The sequence below is a fragment of the Herpailurus yagouaroundi genome, unplaced genomic scaffold, assembly GCF_014898765.1.
Source record: "Herpailurus yagouaroundi ecotype Mexico unplaced genomic scaffold, PumYag 163, whole genome shotgun sequence".
NCBI classification, from domain to species: Eukaryota; Metazoa; Chordata; class Mammalia; order Carnivora; family Felidae; genus Herpailurus; species Herpailurus yagouaroundi.
In genome coordinates, this window is record NW_024412404.1 from 49,797,771 (window position 1) to 49,817,806 (window position 20,036).

Here is a 20,036-nt window from a genome sequence, read left to right on the forward strand (position 1 = left end):
AGGAAATGTGGTAAGTAGCAAATAACGAGTTAGCCCAGCATTCTGATGCTGAGTCAGTGTGTTTTGGTGACTTAGATTCTCAGCTACATTGTAAAGCCCTGCCAAGCAAGGCATTTTTCTGCACTTTTTACACCCATCTCTTGAAGGGCTTTATGTAGGGGTTTCCACACAACATACCCTCACTTAATTGATAAAAAGAGTCTGTTTCTTCTAAAAACATAGATTAAAACAAACCCTGATTTTTCATTCTTAAATTTCTGGGTGCCCCAAAATCTCAGGTAACATATTCAGCAACTTCCCAGGAGCAGCATTTTATCTGTCGTTTTCAGTGGGATCTTGCTTGGTGATAAAGGATTGAGCTGTAAGATTGCCTTTCTAATATTGCTCTGGGAGACTAACAGAACTTTAAAAGCCCACAGATGTAAAATAAAAAGTTATATTTCAGGATGAAGTTCTAGAGAAATGCCAGAATGATATTCTGGTTCAGCGTTTATTAAAAAATATTAGAGGGGAGGGACGCCTGGGTGTCTCAGTTGAGCGTCCGACTCGATTTCAGCTCAGGTCATGATCTCACAGTTCGTGAGATTGAGCCCCGCATCGGGCTCTGCACTGACAGCATGGAGCCTGATTGGGATTTTCTCTCTCCTCTCTCTGCCACTCTCTCAAAATAAATAAGTGAATATTAAAAAAATATTAGAGGGGGAAAAAACCCTTCACATGTTTGCGTTAACACAAACAACGTATTTTTGTTTGAGTAGCGGGTCTAACACAGCTGAACTTGGGTCCTCTTTAAAGTTGAGACAGCCTACATATAAAAACAAGAATGTAAGAAAGCAAGACGTAAAGAAAGAAAATTGTCACCTGGAACTGTACAGAAATCAGTTTGCCTCCAATCACAGTTATTTTTTGTATGAGGGGGAAAAATTCAACTTTTTATTCCAATCCTGGTTGAAGCAGTTTAAAAAAAAAAAAGTTTTCACAACACTGTGAAGTAAAATAAATTAGATTCAAGCAGCTGTAACTGAGCTTCCTATCGGATTATTGTGCAAGGTTCCCTTTTATTTCCCTCCACAGTGGATAATGCGTGTTCATTGTGATTTATCTGGAGCCGGTTTCTTTTACACCCTCAGCTGATATAAAGTCGAGCTAGGACTGAAGCCGGAGATTTGGGGAGCATCTGGGAGACAGCCTCTACAGTCCAGAGAGAATGAAACAGTCAGAAACATAAGCAACCGCATGTGTCATTGACGTCCCCGGTGGTATGAGCCCCACTTTCTGCCTCTCAGCACAGACAAGGAACCATTAAGAAAGAGGGACAGAATTATTGATCTCTCTTGGAAATTTCCCCCAACGGTGCGTGCTGCTTGATTTTCACCCTTGATTTTAACTTCTCGCTCATGTTTCTGACCTAGAGTGATCGAGGCTCGGGCTCTGGCAGGACTGTGAACATTTGGCCAGCTTGGTTTGGCCGCCTGGCAGAGAGTGTGTTCTGAGAAGCAATGGTGATGAGGGCCTTTGTCCTGTTGGCTGTCTTTGCAGAAGCCTCTGCAAGATCTTGCACTCCGAATAAAGCAGGTATGCCCCGGTGCCCGTCCATCTTTCTGGAAAGTTTCCTGAAGCTTTTCTTTGCAAAGTTCAGAGCTCTGTGTTTATCTTGTTATCAAAATTCAATATCATGGTCAAGTAGAAGCTGTTAAGCACTCCGGTGCCAATGAGATTTTTCCCATAGGAAGTGAAAATGTATTGGATAAACATAGACTTTTTTAAAATTAGAGAATCCTAGATGGATGGATAGATGGATGAATGGATGGATGGATGAGTAGATAGGTAGATAGATAGATAGGTAGATAGATGGATAGATATAAAATCACCACTGTTTTTCTGCTTTCTATTTGACTGTTGAACTTCTGTGCTATAAAATAGTGTTTCATGATGTTATGCATGAAATGGACATTTTAAAAAATTTTAAGTTACATGCTCACTTTCATGGCCATGGAAATTTGTATATATTTCTAAATTTATATATATTTCTAATCCATTCAGTCTGGTTTCACAGATATATTCTTTAAAATAGATCAAAGCTTAAAACGGGACTAATTTTGAGTCCCGAGGTTTTGGGAAAGCGTTCATCACAGCTCATGAAGGATAATGAGGAAAATGTTTCTAACCAACCCTTTTGCATGTTCATGTGTGGCTAGAACCTGCTGTTCTTTATGTAGATTGATATGATCACCGTATCTGATTTCAAACCATGTGTATCCTCTTTCTAGATGTCATTCTCGTGTTTTGTTATCCCAAAACCATCATCACCAAAATCCCCGAGTGTCCTTACGGCTGGGAAGTGCATCAGCTGGCGCTTGGTGGGCTGTGTTACAATGGGGTCCATGAAGGAGGTTACTATCAATTTGTGATCCCAGATTTGTCGCCTAAAAACAAGTCCTACTGTGGGACCCAGTCTGAGGTAAGACCAGGCCACACAATGAAGAGTTGCTAAGAAAACTAGGCCCCCAAAATAAGATAAAGTTTATTCTCCTAATTTGTTGCCTGAGCAACGTAGGCAACCTTCTGTGAGTACAACAGTGTACATTTCCTATGTCCACCCTGCTTTGAGTTCTGAGCATGTGCTCACAAGGCGCCATCCTCCCTGGCCGGATGGTGAGGCATCCTCTGCCTGAGACTTTGAAGTGGTGATGAAAGAGAGTTAGAAGTGCATTTTAAAGAAGTAACCAAAGTGCAACACAGTTCATAGTTGGGTCTCATGAAGCACCTGGAGCAGGTAATCAGAGTTAAAAGGAACCACAGACCCCCTCTTGCCAAAAATCCTTAGATGATAGAGGAGACATTGGAAACCTCCCAATAAAGTCACTAGTTGAGGGCCACAGAACCAGTCGGGGTGTAGTCACGAAGGGAGACTGCGCCACTGCTGACCCCTAGCATTCCTACTGCCTTGACTGCACAAGATTGTACATAAATAAGGTCTCAGCAAATGAGAGCAAAGAGCACCCAGGGCCACTTCCTCTTCCTAAAGGCCCCGCAAGGATTCAGGAATTCAGAGAGTCATGGACATGATTAACAGAAACATCATGTCTTTGAGTATCCTGAAAGAATGAGCTAGAAATCATCAGTGTGGTCTTAGGCAGATCACCTCTCACATGGATGTTCGAGATCTATCCCAGCTTCAATATTCTGTGATCTTGGAGTTCAACAAGTCAGAGGAAAAAGTCGCAGAAATAGTACTTATTATTGGCAGAAGGAAAAAGCAACGCACGAGATAATAACGTTCTAGAAGTGGGAGATGAGTGAAGGCATTCATGCAAGATTACTTGGACGGGGGAAATGGATAAAAAGGTGATGCTGGGAAACAGAGATTCTTTGGCCAGTTCTTCTTGGTCAGAAGCCCAATGGCTATATGGGTTTCTTGTAAGTGTACAACATTCAACCCAGATTATTTTAAACAATTTTAGCTGAACGTATTCAAGAACTCTTTACAAACATTATCAGTCAACCCACATCCAAAAGAGTAGGCACGGACGTCAATGACTGGCAGACACAGATGTCTTCCTATTGGTCTGACCATCTTCTATCACTTTTTCCAGAACCCTCATTCTCATCATGGGGTCCAGGGCCACCCTAACTGCCTTCTTCCTTTCTCCAGTACAAGCCCCCCATCTATCACTTCTACAGCCACATCGTTTCCAATGACAGCACAGTAATCGTAAAGAACCAGCCCGTGAACTACTCCTTCTCCTGCACCTACCACTCCACCTACTTGGTGAACCAGGCTGCCTTTGACCAGAGGTAAGTCACTCTGAGAGTGGAGGGCTGGCTGCCTTGTGTGTGTTCTGCAGTCCCTGTCAATCAGGCATGTTTCAGTCCTTATGCAAAATTCTCTCCCCTTTTCAGAGTGGCCACTGTTCACGTGAAGAACGGGAGCATGGGCACATTTGAAAGCCAATTGTCTCTCAACTTCTACACTGTAAGTGGTCTCCAGGTTCTCATTAGTGCCCTGTGGCCTTTCCAGGAGATGACAGGATAATTCTTCCAAGTTTGCTTTTCCTTAAGCTCTATGCAGAACCCCATTCTTGAATTGAAATGAAGAGACAAGCTTTGGTCTAGTTCTAAATCTCTTCAAAGACTAGATGCCACAGAAAGGTAGATTCATAGCCTGGATAGAGGAGCTGAGAGAAGTGCCATAGAGCTATAAAGTTACCCTTCTCAGATTTTGAGAAAACTGAGGCAAGAGAAATCCCGTGAGTGGCCAAAGGTCAATAGGCAGTAAGTCAGCCAACATCTAACCCTTAGGCAAGATTAGTTTCCACCGCAATCCACTCCAGAGATTTATATTAGCATCCAGTTCTTGTTAAAGCATTTGGCACAGAGTAGTGACCTTTCTACCCGGGACAGGGCTAAGGAGAGAGGATGGGGTTGCCCTCTGCTGCCTAGTTCTTTGGTATCCAAAGCCCTTCGGAGAGTGGGCTTCCTCTTGGTCTAATTTGGGCACACTGCCTATGTTGACATTGAAGTTCAAGGCATAATTTGGTCTCTCAAAATAAAACTAAATATGCAGTGGCCATTAGCCCAGCTGCCCTCCTGTTTAGAAGGGGTGTTTTGTTTTTTAAACCTGTAGCTTCCAATGAGGAAGCATACTTATAGTGACACTCCAGCTGGCTGGAGGAAGATGCAGGCAGAAATAGAAACTTTTACATACAACATTAGAACTGGGAGATATCTTTAGAAGCCATCACGCCCAATCCATTCATTTCACAAAGGAAATGACTCTATTACCTGGAACTCCACTGACCTTGAACTCTTTGAACTTGTTTTACCGCCTGCCTGGAAGCCACCAATCCAGCTGAACTCAGAAGGTGAGAGATCCTCTAGGAGGGATCCTAGAGTCACTTGGCCCATTTTACAGATAGAGATCTGAAGCCCAGAAGGAAGAAATGATGTGCCCACAATCCCGCAGGTACTTCAGAGCAGTGCCCAGTCTAGCATACGGATCTCTCTTAGCACTGCTTTCTGAGGCTTATTTCCTATGAAGGGGATGGAACTTAAGTTTCATGACCTCTCTCTTGCACTGGCTTCCTTTAAGGCCCTGGGCCTCATTTCATATGCAAAATTTTGATTCCTTTTATTAGAAAGGACTCTCTAAATTATATAAGCTTTGAGGTCCCAAAGAACCTAGATCTGCCCCTGACAACAAACCACTAGTGGTTAAGTCCCGAAAAAAGAAATCCCATTAGCCCCTGGACCTATAATCAGGACAGTTAATGCAGTGTGGACTGGCAGGGGCATGAAAAGGTAGCAACAACATTGAGTAACTGATGAAGGTTGTCCAGAGAGAAAAACAGGCTTACTCATCAACAACAGTCTCAGGGGGTATCATGGTGACAGGCTGTCTTTCCTACTGAGTCCCTGTCCTGAGGTGCATGATTATTACTTTAACCAGATAAAATTATAGATATGATCCTATAAAGATTTTATGAAATTAGCAATAGAAAGGCACCAGGATTATCAAAAATCATCTCTCACCATCAACCATGTTAGACTGTTTCAGACATAAAAATCCAATTTTAGAACTGGAAGGAACCTATACTTTTTTAAGAAAAAAAAAATTAAATGTCATATCCTCATCATCACCCAGACCATACTCTGGGCTGGATAGACAGACATAACAGGACATTTCCTTGAGCTGTTCTAGAAGTGAAGCTAAGGCATCTCCTGGGACCCATTAAGACCTTTATAGGACAAACGGATCTCAGCAAAGAGGGAGTCAGATGTTGCAACAGAAACTTTTGTACTGATTAGTATTCCTACCATAGTCTGGGTTTCCTATGCCTGACCCATGCGGCTGGTATTTTTCTTCTCCTCCCTTCTTCCGCTTTGAGAGCATTCTTGTGTGTTTCTGAAGCAACAGCTGCTCCCTGCATACATTTCCATCAAATTACCAGAGACTGAGCTGTGCCCTAGATTGCACAAAGGATCAATGCACCGCCAATTGCTTAGGATTCCAAGGGCTCTAAATGCTGGGCTCCAAAACCACCAGTTCTACTCAACATGCTTCCTCTCTTCTCTCTCTACCCCCTCCCACTCACTCCTGCCAACAGGCCATAGTTGGTGTTCTCAGTGAGAAGTTATTTTGGCCCCCAATTCAAAATAAAGGAAGGTAGTCAGCTTGCAGAAGTAGACTACCACTGTGCTTAAGAAAATAGTCTGTCATTGACCCACTGGTTTAAAGTCTAGTTCTACCATTTATTAGTTGTGTGACCTTGGGTAAGTTAGTGAACCTCTTTAGGCCTTCATCTATGCCTTTGCTAAATAAAACTAATAATAGCACTTACCCCATATGTCTATTATGAGGATTAAATAAAATTATTCTTATGAAGCACTTACCATAGTACCTGACACAAGGTAGGTGCCTGTGAAAGTAGCCAATTGGGGCTACTTTCATGATTGGGGCCTGGGACCCCATTTAAAGTGGAAACTCTGAGAGCTCCTAGCACCGGCAGTTGCCATTAGAATGTTGTTGCCTTTATGCCGTCAATGTCAGTATGGGGCTAGGTTGACTTATTCGATCGAAATAGTATTGACCTTTCTTCCTAGTTAGACAGAGACCAGTAAAAAGGCATGGGATGGAACAAGTGCAAGCCATAGAGGTCAAATTCATAGACTTCCAAAGTCAGAACAATCTTAAGAGATGATCAACCTTGACTTTGCACCCAAAGTCCAAAGCCCTCCTGCAAGATTGCTAAGGTGTGGGCTCCCCACCTCTTTCAGGGACAAGGGCAAGTTGACCCTTCCCATTTTAGATCAGCATTTTAGATATGACATCCTGAACTACAGTCCATTGCTTGTGGTTCTGTCTTCTGAAATAATTCTGAGTCGTGATGTTGCCGACGGCCCTTCAACTCTCTTAGGCTTGCCTACCCCAATATCTCTCCACCATTGGTGCTCTACCATCCTCTTCCTCCTTCTTCTCTAAGAACGATCCACTTGGCCAGTGCCCTTATTAAAAAGTGGAGCCCGGAATCGAAATCTTATATTCTAGACCTTTTCTGACCTATGCAGGGCACAGCGGGTCAGAGGTGACCTTCTCAGTTCTGAAAGATTCTAGGAACATGTTCTGGGATATTAGCTTTGCACAGTTTCCTTTCATTTCTATCTCACACTGAGCTTGTAAGCAACAGCAACTCTCAGCTCTTGCCCACGAGAACTGCCATTAAGCCAGATGTACCCATCCTAACCGTGTCAATAGCCAGTTGTGACTCAACCTTTCTGCCAAGTGAAAGGACCAGAGGGCATGATTTTTCAAGGTGTTCTTCCATCCTGTTCAGCGAATGGGTAATTTATGTGGTGTTTCTGTGCTTCCAGGAATGCCAGAACATACAGTCTGAGTATTATAGGATGAAGCTATCTGGAAATAGGTCCCTAACTCATGTTCTAAAGAAAGTAGGAGGAGATTACACTGATAATAGCCTTAGCTGTAGGGTGAGAAGTGGAGAAACTGACCATTAAAAGTGCTTTGTTTCAGAAATGGAATTAATGATGCAGATTCTTTTCTTCACTTTGTAACAGAAACACACTAGCTCCTCTGCAAGTAGAGGCATTATTCCAATACCCTGATACCCTGGGATGATCGCTGGGAGATGGGGTGGGAGAAGCACCAGTGGCTACATTGGGACTTCACTGTGGTCCCCAGGTTAGGTCCAACATTTGTAAACAGTCTCTTGAAACATGACAGACCCCAGAAACTAACAATAAACGGGAACGGTCATTGTCAATCTGCCATTTTACCTGCATATTATGCTGGTAAATCACTTATGATTAAGAATGTTATTGTTTAATTATTGCAACCATCTGAGTGGTGCAGGGGGTTGACTGAAAGAAAAGAACTGACTTCTAGGTGACTGAGTCAGGGAGCCCTAGCTGGACCTGAAACCAGTTAAAAATGAAGGACCCCTGGAAGATGAATCTAAGACCTCTCAGCAAATGCCCTGAATTTGACCCTTAGGGGGTTAGAGTCCATTTTAACTATATCCTTGCTGCCACTATTTACCTCCAAGTCCATGAAAGTCAATCTTTTAACTAGTATCCTGGCTTAGGCTTTATACTTCTATTACATAAAATCACCATCATAAAAATATTTCTGCAAGGCTGATGAAGGCACAGGACGTTCCCATTTTGCAGATGGGGAAACTGAGGCCCCAAAGCCTGATTTGCCTGTAAGTTAGTAGTGGGCACTAGAATTAGCCCAGGATCCTTGTGCTTCTGTCAGAAGGCTTTTGTCTCTGGAGGCTAAACTCAGAGAGTAGTTAAAGGTTGCTACTGAAGTTGAATGAAACCAGGGCAATGAATGGAGAAGTCAGTCTCCTTTGGGTAAGTCATTTGGACACCCTACTATTTTTCTTAACTCACCCAGAACTGCCTGAGGAAGTGATAACCACACACACACACACACACACACATATAGTTTTTCTATATAAGGTATTATATTCTATTCTAGCATATTATGTAATTTACTTACCTGCTGTCTATTGTTTGCATCCCTTGCTAGAAAGTCAGGTGGTTAGAGACAGAGATCTTTGCTTTGTTCTCAGATACATCTCTATGAAAGACTATCCCAATATGGAGAGCAGCGCCTGACACTTAGTAGGTAATCAGTAGGTTGTTGTTATTGCCGCTGTTGTTAATTGTACTGGAATCAGATCTTATGCTTTTTGACCCACGCTAGAATCTGCTCGGGTAGATAGTCAAGGTGAGCGAGAGCAAAGTGGGGTTGCATGTGTTTCATCCCTATTTGCGTGGGTGATTAAGTAAAGCTCAGTGCTTCAGCATTCTTGGATTCTACCTTTTTTCCATCAGCCAAATCTTGTTCCTCATCGGCACAGATGAGACATACAGTATGTGTTGTCTCATTGTGACCAGCAAATCCAGAGATGTGATAGCCTCATCCTTTCTAAGATGGTACCAGCATCCTAGGAGGTACACCTTCTCTAGTCCTGGAGGGTGTCTCTGTGGTCTCATGTGCCTGTGCCTTTTGGGGAACTCCCACCCCCACTCCGCCCCAATTCATCTGTTCCTGTCATGCTCAATTGCTCAGTCTGAGAGGTTGTAATGCCCCGTGTCAATTTCCTTCTAAAGAATGCCAAGTTCTCCACTAAGAAGGAAGCCCCTTTTGTCCTGGAGACATCTGAAATCGGTTCAGATCTGTTTGCGGGAGTAGAAGCCAAGGGGTTGAGCATTAGGTAAGTATATTTCCTCCATGTTTATATTTTTAAATACAAAGAAAAGAAAAAAGATCAGCCAAGATGTTTCTAGGCACACAGTTCTCTGGTTCAGAGGGATGCCTTTTATTTCATTCCCAGGTTTAAAGTGGTTTTGAATAGCTGCTGGGCCACACCATCGGCTGATTTCATGTATCCTTTGCAATGGCAGCTGATCAACAAGGGGTGAGTACCACTCCCTTGAGCACAGTGCCGAGAAGGGCACCAGGTAGACCCAAGGCTACTTTGGCTTGGAATAGCTGGGGAGGAAAAGGGGGAGCTTCTCAGGGTCACATTAGTGACACCTTGTGTTTCCGCACTGAGTATTGATGCTAGCAAACTTTTATATAGTGCTTTCTGGGTACCAGGTACTGTTCCGAGAGCTTTATTATGTATTAACTCATTTGCCTTGCAAGAGGTAGTGGTTATTACCTACCATTCCCATTGTTCTGGTGAGAAAACTGAGTCACAGGAGGTGTTAAGTAATATAAGTTATATAACAGTGTGTGTGTGTGTGTGTGTGTGTGTGTGTGTCTGTTTATTGCAAAGTGGGTTCAAATCCAATTAGTCTGACACCAGAACCCTGGTGAGGACTCAATTAGATAATCCATGCAAAAAATTTAGCATGTAATACCTAGTCAGTATCCAATCAATTTAAATAATATTGTCGATTTTTATTATTAATTCAGTAGATAATGAAGAGTTCTTAACATTTTTGAGTAGAGGACAAAAGTATGGGAATTGTACAATAGAAAGATGATTCTGGAAGTCATCCACAGGATGGTTTAGCAGCAGGACATGGGAGGTAGAAAGACCATATTAGAGGCCGTGGCCCAAACTGAGGCATAGCCAAGTGAATAGAAAGGTCATCCAAAGGAGGGAGAAGTGATCAAAATTTAGCAACCAATTGGATATGGGGTGGAGAGAAGGATGGGGCAAAAAGCCTGAGAAATATGGGACATCAAACCTCTGGGTTGTGAGTGTGAGGAATGTTTGCTGTTGGTTGCTAGGGAAGAAGATTTCTGGCTAAGGGTGTTCGATTCTCCTTGACTTCAGGGATGTCATGTTGAGCTTGAGATGGTAATTGTCTAGAAACACTTAAAATTGTAGCTTTGAAAAACAGAGGACAGATGGAGCTAGACTAGAGATGTGGGCAACAGCCACACAAAGAACAGTAAATACAGAAGAGACCGTTCCCCAAGCCCAAGCAGGCAGGCACATCCGTGTTGTTGCTGGAACCCATCTGAGCTAAGTCAATATTGGGGCCCCGAACAAAAATAATTAGACAACAAGGGTGGAGCCACCTTACCTTGGGCCTTTATTTATTTTTACTTACCTAAAAATTATACAGCACTTACAACAGACCAAACATGTTCTAGATAGGTGCTCTATAAATATTAATTTAGTTAAATTTCATCAGTGGTGCCCGGGTGGCTCAGTCAGTGAAGCAACTCTTGATCTCAGCTCAGGTCATAGTATCACGGTTCTGAGATCCAGCCCCGTGTCGGGCTCTGCATTGGGTGTGGAGCCTGCTTGGAATTCTCTTTCTCCCTCTCTTTTTTCCCTCCCCCAACTCTCTCTCTTTCTCCCTCTCTCTAAAAGTATATAATTAATCTCATCAGCGCCCCCCCCCAATAGTAGGGGGAGTATAATATAGTAGGTAGTATATAGTAGATAGTATAATAAGCACTATATTACAGATGAGAAGTATCAGCGACAGAGACGGCTTCAGAAACTTGCCTAAGTCCAGAGTCACTAAGGGAACAGATGATCTGGGCTTCAAACTCACGCAGCATTATTTCCTGAGCAGTGTAGGTAGGACAGGCCAGCAGAATCACATCTACACAAGCCAGAAATCTTCCTGCAGAGATGGGAGCTTAATTTGGATGTCACACCTGTCACTGAATGATTCATTTAGGTTCTGTGGACAATGGTGTAATCAGATGATTTCAGGGAGATTGTGAAATAAATTCTTGGCCTACAGGGACCTGAAATTATGATCAGGCACTGAAACCTCTCTCAGGCAATGGACACACGGGGGTAAAGGTTTCTGGCATACCATGGAAACATCTCCCTGCAGATCATTCTGGTACTGCGACTCCCAGCTAACGATGGGTAAAATAGCAGGAAAAAAGGAAGGCTTGTGCCCTTGTGGTAGTCTATACCGGCAGTGCTCAGACTGTGTGTGCACGGGAATTACACACCCTGGGTGCCTGTTACACATGCAGGCACATAGTTCACCTACCCCGTCAGAGGGTTCCTGGGCAAACCCTGGGAACCTGCATGTAAGCAGAGTCCAACTGAAGAAGCCCTAATCTAGTTCCATATTCTGCTTGGCTGAAATGACCCCTTGAGGTTGGAGATACTGGCACAAAAAAACAGTGCCAAGGGGAGGAATGAGAAAGTCCACTCCCATAATCTCCCAGATGCTTTAGGTTTCCACTGGGCCCTTTTAGAGGAAAACCCAGTTTTCAAGAGTGCCCGGAGAGATTAGAAGAGATATATTATTGGGAATTTTGATGCTATGTGGGGAAGGGGGCTCCTGTGGTGATGTTGTCACAGCTTCCCTTGGGCGTCCTGTCTTCCCAAGATGTCTGTCACAGAGGGGCAGGTGCCACAGCCAATGCCAAGAGGCGGCAGAGCCAAGACATCTAAGCTTGCCCAGGACTTGCCTCCTCCCCACCCCCAACAAAGCTCTGCTTACATTGTTTTCCACTGGCATGGTGTCACTCCAGCTGCAAAGAGCTATTTTAAGGACTCACGTCTTGAGTTCGTACAAGGATCTCAGGTTTATTGAACAAATGATCCTTCAAGGTCTTGTTTCACAACTCGGAAAATGCCTCCAGCTCTGTCATGACTCAGAGGTCACCACAAACACGGCCCGGCTTCTGACCCCTGGTCCAGATATGAGGCACACTGTCACTTCTCATCTCAATCACTAACTCACGGAGTTGACATTCCTTCAGTCCTACCTCTAATTTGCCCCCTGATGTCCGGTTTGGATGGAATGGATGGAGGAGGGCATATCTCGAGGGCTCTGAGGTAGCTGGGTGGATCTCTGGTATATGTACACTGAGTTGGATTGACAATGGAGTCAGAGAGATGTTCTGGGAGAGGCATTAACTTTGGGGTCCACTGTGGTGTTCATCCACTGGTCTTAAGCTTTTGGGCCCATAGGCCATTTTCCACAGAGGACAGACTCTGGTGTTCCTTGTCACCTAAAGACAACAATTCCCAAAGCTCATGCGGGCCTCACTGTGTATTCCCAAGAATGACTGTGTCTGTTCCCAACACTTTGTTGAACGTCTGGCACTTAAATGGGGAAGCAGCATCTGTTCGATAAGTGAAAAAGCAATTTTGCTTAAACCAAGTACAGTCTCAATACCATTGACATTTTGGGCTGGATCATTCTTTGTTGGGCGGGGTGCTGTCCTGTGCATTGTACAATGATGTGCAGCGTCCCTGGCCTCTACTTACTACATGTGTACCACCGTCTCCCTATCATGACAACCACAATGTTAAATGTCTTCAGAGCGCAAAATGGCCCCCCAGTGAGAGTCATTGACTTTTGGGCAATTTGAAAAATGCCCATCTGTGTCATTATTGTTTCTTCTATTGCAATGATTATCTTTGGGACTTTGGAATTTCCCAAATATTACATTTTCATGCAGAGAGTTTGGAAAATATATAAAGATATAAGAAGAAAGCAAAACCTGTCCATAATTCTACCACTCCATTATAGCCAGTGTTAATATTTAGATGGTATCCTTCCAGTCATTTTTTTCCTATGCCAATATCAGAAACATGACCAAATTCTTACAAAGGTAACGATATAATGCAGAATTTAAATAATATAACATAAATTCAAATTCCCAGTGGCAAACCCTCACAATGTACACAGAGCAGTATGTTGGGTATGACTTGGCTTAGGTGGCTATGGCAGTACTTTGGGAATACTCTTCTCAGCGCCAGTGTCTTTATCTTGTACATATACTGGGAGTCTGTACATGTCCCAGTCCTTCAGTCGACTTCATCTCTCAAGGATTTCCCTTCTTGGGGACAGAGGTATGGTGACTTACCAGGTGTGCAGCTTCTCACTCCTCTCCACCCCTATGGAATGAGGACCAGCACACCCATCCCATAGCTCCTCAACTTGACCTCATATTATGAGGGTAAGGAAGGTGCTGCCAGTCAAAGAGCTTTGTGAGGATAACGTACTGTATAGAAGCTCAAGGGAGTGTTGCTGTTGTCTGTGAATTTACCTCAGAAGACTTTGCTGGAGTTCATGAGGTGATTTTTTCTCTCCCCCTGTCCCATCTGCTCCAGCTGCCCCACAGATGAAACAGTCCTTGTACATGAGAATGGGAAAGATCACAGAGCCACCTTCCAATTCAACGCTTTCCGGTTCCAGAACATCCCCAAACTCTCCAAGGTTTGGTTACACTGTGAGACATTCATCTGTGACAGTGAGAAGCTCTCCTGCCCAGTGGTGAGCCACCTCTCTCCAGAAAGCGATGTGACCAGAGGTGGGGGTGGGGGCGGAATTTGAGAAGTTGTATTTTTAGCTGGGAATCGTAACCAGACCAATGTACGCGTGTGCTGAGAGCATTCTGGACGAAAGGGCACTGGGTATGGGGGCAGACCTTCCGGCTCTGTCTGCCTCGCCACCAACAAGCTACATGGTCTAGCATATGCTAATCTCTGGAGCCTGGTTTTCTCATCTTTAAAGACAGTGGTGATAAGTCATGGTGGCCCTTCCCTCTTCAGACAGCTGTGTTAGGGAAAATGAGTACAACGACAGACATGGAAATACCTTGAGACGGTTAAAAGCACAAGGAAAATTCAAAACCTAGGCGGTAGCAGTAGGCACTGGATGGAAGTCAAAAGGTGGGTATTTTTAGCTCTTGCCTGGCCAGCCTAATGGTCCATCTCTGGGACTTGAACTAGAGAGATACCGCAGAAATTCCCGACACGCATCACAGCTGAACTGACCTTGGGAGAGGAAGGGCCTGGTGGTGACGCCCCTGCTTCACAGCCACGTTCAGTGCAGCCCAGGCCGGGGGTCAGCTTTCCCCTCTGCATCACCCACCAAGGAGCTGCTGCAGAATCCATCAACACGCATAGCAAGTTCAGCTGGGAGACACTCTACCGCTGCTGCCAGGTGTGAACCTGGTCCTTAGATCAGTTGGTCCACAGTGTGGTCCGCGGCAGCCTCAGCGTCACCTGGGAGCTTGTTAGGGAGGCAAATTCTCACGTCCCTCAGACCGCCTGATTCAGAAACACTGGGTGGGCCTAGAAACCTGTGCTTTAACAGACCATTCTGAGGCATGCTCAGGTTTGAGAACCACTGTCTTAGACCTAAAAGTGCTAAATCACAGAGTGTTGCCTGCTCTGGTCTATTTGGATAAGAGACCCCAGTCAGGAGGGACACAGAGTTTCTAAAGAGGGCACCTGCTCATGTAGCCTGTAGTAACCAACCAAAATAAGATTATGATCTCTATTTCTACTGATTTGCTTGGCTGGAAAATGGTCAGGTAGGAATACAAATAAAAGGGAGGGAGCAGAGAGATGCTTTACAGTTAAGGAAAGCGTAATTATTGCTACTATATTTTAAAAAGAGAAGAAAATGAATCAGAACACATTTGCAAGTGTCCAATGACAGTAACCGCGGGTAAAAGCCTTGCTTACCAAAACAAACAGTGCCAATCCCTCCCACACCCAACAACCTCTCCCAGAGGGATTTCTTCCAGCCTGAAGAGTTAATAAAGAAAAGCTTTGCCCTCTTCTCAAGTTAGAGAAGGGACTCTGGCTCTGGGTTGTAAGTAAATACATAAGCGGACAAATAAGGTAACTAACACCTGTTGGCTGGGGAATTTTGACTATCAGGTTTGTGACTTCTGTTTTTAATCTCTTGTCTTTCTCTCTTTTCTCTCCTGTGTTCTTTTCTCTCCTGTGTTCTCTCCTGTGTGCCCCCTTCTCCACGCCCCTCCCCTCTGCTGCTCCTGGGTCTCCAGACTTGTGACAAACGGAAGCGACTCCTTCGGGACCAGACAGGGGGCGTCCTCGTAGTGGAGCTCTCCCTCCGTAGTAAGCTTCTCTGTTTTCCGAATGGTTGAGTTCACTCTGGGCTGCGTCCACAGGCACAGCCGGTTTGAGCATTTTCACTGAATTGCCAAACCAGTTGTGCCTGTAGACACTACCTGCACCTGCAACTCAAGGCTTCCCAGCTGGGGGGCCGGGAAGCTGTAGCTCATGCCAAACCAAGAAGTTGAGGCTTGTGAACGACCCAGAAACGTTCTATCTGCAGCCTAAATTCCAATGCCCGCAAGGAATCAGGAAATTCTGAGCTTCCGGGCAGAGCATGTGGTCGACAATGATAATACACGATGAAATGTACCGGGGACATCTAGCTCAAGTCGACAAAACTTCATAGAGCAGTCAGTGCTGACCCTGGGCAGGGCTGGGCGCCGGGGTTTCAGAATTAAAGGAGACCCAAATGGCCCTTGTCTTCAAGGACTTACATCTAGCAAGGAGAGAGTTGCTAAATGCCAAGGGAGAGGCAGATGACTGTCAATGGGGCTGGATGAGGCAGGGTGCCATGGGAGTTCACAGCAAGGGGATTCACCCCCGTCCAGGGCCGGGGAAGACCTCCGTCAGTAATCCTTCAGGACAACCTGAAGAGTGGTATGACGTGAATGGTGAGCAGGGCCTGCGGGAAGGCTGGGGCCTCTAGTAGCTACATACCTTGGAGGACAGTTGCTAAACTACGGCCAGGGACCCAATCCAGGCTGCTGCCTGATGTTTTAGGGCCTACGAGCCATGGCCTTCTTATAGGGTTGGAAACAAAAGAATGACGTTTCGTGTCACGTATACATGACAAAAAAAAATCAAATTTCAGTTTTCTATCAAGTTTTATGGGAACACAGCCACGTGGGTTCATATCGGTATTGTCTCCAGGTGCTTTCATGCTCTAACGGCAGCATCAGGTGGTTGCAATAGGGTCCATACGGCCCATAGCTGGAATATTTACTCTCTGGTCCCTTCCAGAAAGTTCATCAACTCCTGCCTGAGAAAGCCAAGGAGAAAATGATTTTCTTCTCCTTTCAAAGAAGCTTTTATGAAACCCACTATAAACTTTGATCCTAAAGGCAATGGGAGTCTGCTGGTTTAATCAGGGGGAGATGCGGTCAGGTTTGTACTTAAGAAGCATCGCTCTGAGGCTCCTTCCATGACCTTTCCTTAAATCTTCAGTATTCTCTCTCTTTACTCACTACAGGCACGGGATTCCCCAGTCTCTATAGCTTCTCAGGTAAGGAAAAGAGGCACTTCTGGGAAACATCATGGGGTAATGCCTTTACAACGTAGACGTGTGTTTTAAAAGAGGCTCACCTTTGGCCCCAACAAAACCTTCGGGACTTGAAACTTGCTGTTTAAAACACACCTGAATGGGACAGAGGGGGATGGAGGTAGATGTCTCTCCAGCCGGCCCCAGAGCTCTGCAGGCAGGGTGGGGCTGGGGCTAAATCGGACGAGGCAGAATTGGACCCCGCTTCTCAGCACAACATCACCAGGGGCTTTGCTTGGGTTCCTGCATTTAGAGAAGGTGGTTTTCAATGATCTGTTTTTTGCACAAATATTTCTGAGTCCCTGCTATGACTCTGCCCCTCATTAACTGAATGACCATGGGCAATGAAGTCACCCTTCCCCTCCCCAGTTTCCTCTTTGAAGTTGGGCTAACAATTGCTCCTATCATACATAGCTGCTGTGTGGATTAAATGTTACAGCTACGGGCGCCAGTGCCCAGCATACGGCAAACATCCAGTAAAGATCAGCCGTGATTACTCCTCCAGGCAGTGGTGCTCCTGCAGAGAGAGATGGGCAAAGCCCCTGCCCTTCCCACTAGTGGGACGCGTCGGGGTGGGTGGGGGTAGAGGAGTAATTTAGATAGCAGCCGGGGAAGCATCTCAGAAGAAGAAACGTTTCAGCTAAGACCCAAGATCTCACCCGAATGATGAGAAGGAGAACAACTATGTGAGGAGATGGGGTAAGACGGTTCTATTTATTAACAAACTCACAGATGTAGACTTTGCCCTCACGATTACAGGAAATCATGTAAACCAACTTTTTGAGACTCTAATTCCAGATCCTCATTTTTGAGGAAGTTCTACAGTGAAAGCCCTGTGGTGAAATGTGCTGTCACTGTGTTATCCATGTTCAGAGTCCCATCTGTCAGAGGTCCGTTACCCAGGTCAATCTGCCGGGCTCCTTGCACTGACAAAACCAAGCTCCGGAAACCCCAAAAGATAAACATAACTGATTTTGTATAAAATGTGCAGCGTCTATGTAAACCTACTTAATGCCCTCGAGTTGCCTCTTCTGTTGAGTTAACTCTTTGTTGCCACCGTCCATGTAAACTGTTTGTGTCTGCTTTCCTATCTGATTCCCAGACGTCCTCTATCACCTCATCGTGATGCTGGGGATTTGTGCCGTGTTGTAGGGGATCGCCAGGCAGGCAGTGGCATCTCCTCCACCCAACATCATCTCCTGTGTCGATGACAAACTCCCATTTATTGTGCTGCCAACAAGAACAAACAGAAGAACATACTGTTGAGGAGCGGAGAATAGCGCTTTGCCAATTACGTGTTCCATTGATTTTTGCGCCTTTCAGTGATTGTCTTTGGTGCCCTCCTTCCTCTTGTGACTTCCTGTGGCTCTGAGATCCTACAGTCTCTCTCCGGCAGCTGGCCGAGAAGTCTCCTTTCCCCAGGCTCAAGTCAGGGCTGCAGTGGACTTCTTTGAAAGCCATTCTAATTTTAAAACACTAGCACACCCAACCAAGTGCAGCTGAACATTTTGACGAGAATGTAGGGCATAACCACCAAGTCAGTGCTAAGTACAGAATGCACAGGAATAGCCAATTTTGCCAAGAGGGGGCCTTTGTCCCTGATGTTGTGCAATGCTTATTTAAGAACCAGGGCTGAGCCACCAGGCAGGGGGTTCCAATCTTTCAAATGATGATATGTGGGAATCAGAGTGGAATATAATAGTTTTGCTTAAACCTGAGTATTATAAAAGAAAATAATTCCTGAGAGGCCCCCAGTGCTAACCTAATTTGTTTTTATTGTAGTGTTTCTTCAATATGTATAAACATTATAGAGGTATTAACTGACTCATTTTTATATTTGATTGATTTCTAAAATCAAAAGAAAATTACAGATGAAAAAGGAATAAAGCTACAAAAAGAATGAAACTCACATCAACATAAATTTAACCTCCTACTGTGGCACTGCCTAAATGAAACCTGCTGCTGGCAACATGACTCTGGAGTGACATCGGTGACAAGGTCTCTGGAGTTCCCAATCCTACAGTATACCTTGTGATGCTCGATGCTCTCACTATTTGTTTTCTACTTGATTTAAGAAAGCATCAGTACCAAATGGACTGACTTCATTTAGCCTTTAGTTTAACAGTGAAGCAGGTATCTGTCTTGGTCTCATTAACTTCTGATCATTAGAATGGAACCCACACACACACACACACACACACAAAAGTCAGAAACACACATGCAAAAACAGCCCGTGGAATCACGTGGTGCTGCACCCTGATAATACTGCCACCCCAGTGATCCGGAAGACGTTGATTTTAATGATGCACATGGTCAACAGGATAAGAAAAGTAAATGAACCAATCCTCATAGAGAACTGGCAAATCCTTAGAAGCTAGAATGTGCTAGAAAAAGCCAGAGCTCTACTTTTTCTTCCTTCGTCTTGTACAGACTTAATTAGTGGCCTTATAATTTGAAAACACATCAGTTTGTATCTCCATGTTTAATGTATTTGAGAAGTTTTGAGATCTGTAGTTTGTTGGGGCTTTTACAACCGTGTTAAGAAACTGAGAAATGCAGCTAGTTCCCAAATGTCTGATCACAGGGAGTAAATGTTTATTTAGCAACAGACTAGATTCAAGTGACTCAAGGAAGCTTAAACTGGTCTCAAAGCTGGAGTTCCAACTAGTTTGGGATCTCTTCTTCCTGTAAACTCAGAATTTTTATAGTCAGGAAGGACAAAAGACATATTTTATTGGTTCTAGTCAAAAACTCTTAAATAGCATAGAGACATTATCATATATCTTTGGCCGTCAGAGTAAAACAATGCTGTATTAGTTTTGCTTTATTTTATCATATTGTTTAATGATCTTGTATCTCCACCTGGTTCTATAGAATAAATAAAATGCCTTAAAATAATTAAACTATGGCTACAGCTTACAGTGTTAATATGTCATATTGATAGCCAACTCCTCGACCCTCCCAGAGGTTCCTACAACTAGAACTTATTAGACTTACATACATACCACCGACTTTCCATCATTCTACCCTATATTTACTTTCCAAAACTTCCAGCATTCAGTTTCTGATGCAAGGAGGCAAAGCCATCTGTGTGCTCTCCACGTCTCTAATGCCCTAACGTCAATCACCAACAACCAAAAATGTTTCAATCTCAGGTTAACTAAAGTCCTTTGTATCTTCTAACTTCTCTATCAAGGAATTAAGAGAAAACACTCAATCTGTTATAAATGCTTGTGAGTGTCAAACATAAGATATATTTATAGAACAAATAAAGAGTATATTTTCCCTTAGGTATCCTTGGTTGACATAGAAAAAACATCGGATGTAGATTTTAGGAAATTAATCTTATCAAATTCCTGCTTATGATCCTTAAAGTCTCTCCTTCTCTCTCAAAGCTTGAGTAATAGAAAGAAAAAATAGACAGACAT

At 44.2% G+C, this 20,036-nt stretch overlaps 1 protein-coding gene and 1 long non-coding RNA gene across 2 annotated transcripts in view; one reads left to right on the plus strand and one right to left on the minus strand.

Moving 5' to 3' along the window:
• LOC121037231 (uncharacterized) overlaps positions 1 to 17,983 on the minus strand; it is a 28,233-nt gene extending 10,250 nt beyond the window's left edge. Inside the window, exons 1-2 of the long non-coding RNA XR_005793664.1 lie at positions 17,869 to 17,983; positions 16,705 to 16,851 (exon numbers count right to left, since the gene is read on the minus strand). This is a non-coding gene — a long non-coding RNA (uncharacterized LOC121037231). The remainder of the gene's footprint in view (positions 1 to 16,704; positions 16,852 to 17,868) is intronic.
• TECTB (tectorin beta) lies at positions 1,500 to 17,876 on the plus strand. The gene is made up of 10 exons (XM_040486432.1): positions 1,500 to 1,575; positions 2,271 to 2,461; positions 3,656 to 3,798; positions 3,904 to 3,976; positions 9,142 to 9,245; positions 9,366 to 9,449; positions 13,590 to 13,752; positions 15,278 to 15,350; positions 16,540 to 16,572; positions 17,711 to 17,876. The coding sequence occupies exons 1-10, from the start codon at positions 1,500 to 1,502 to the stop codon at positions 17,758 to 17,760; spliced, it is 990 nt and encodes a 329-aa protein (XP_040342366.1). The 3' UTR covers positions 17,761 to 17,876.
• Positions 17,984 to 20,036: the final 2,053 nt, after the last annotated feature.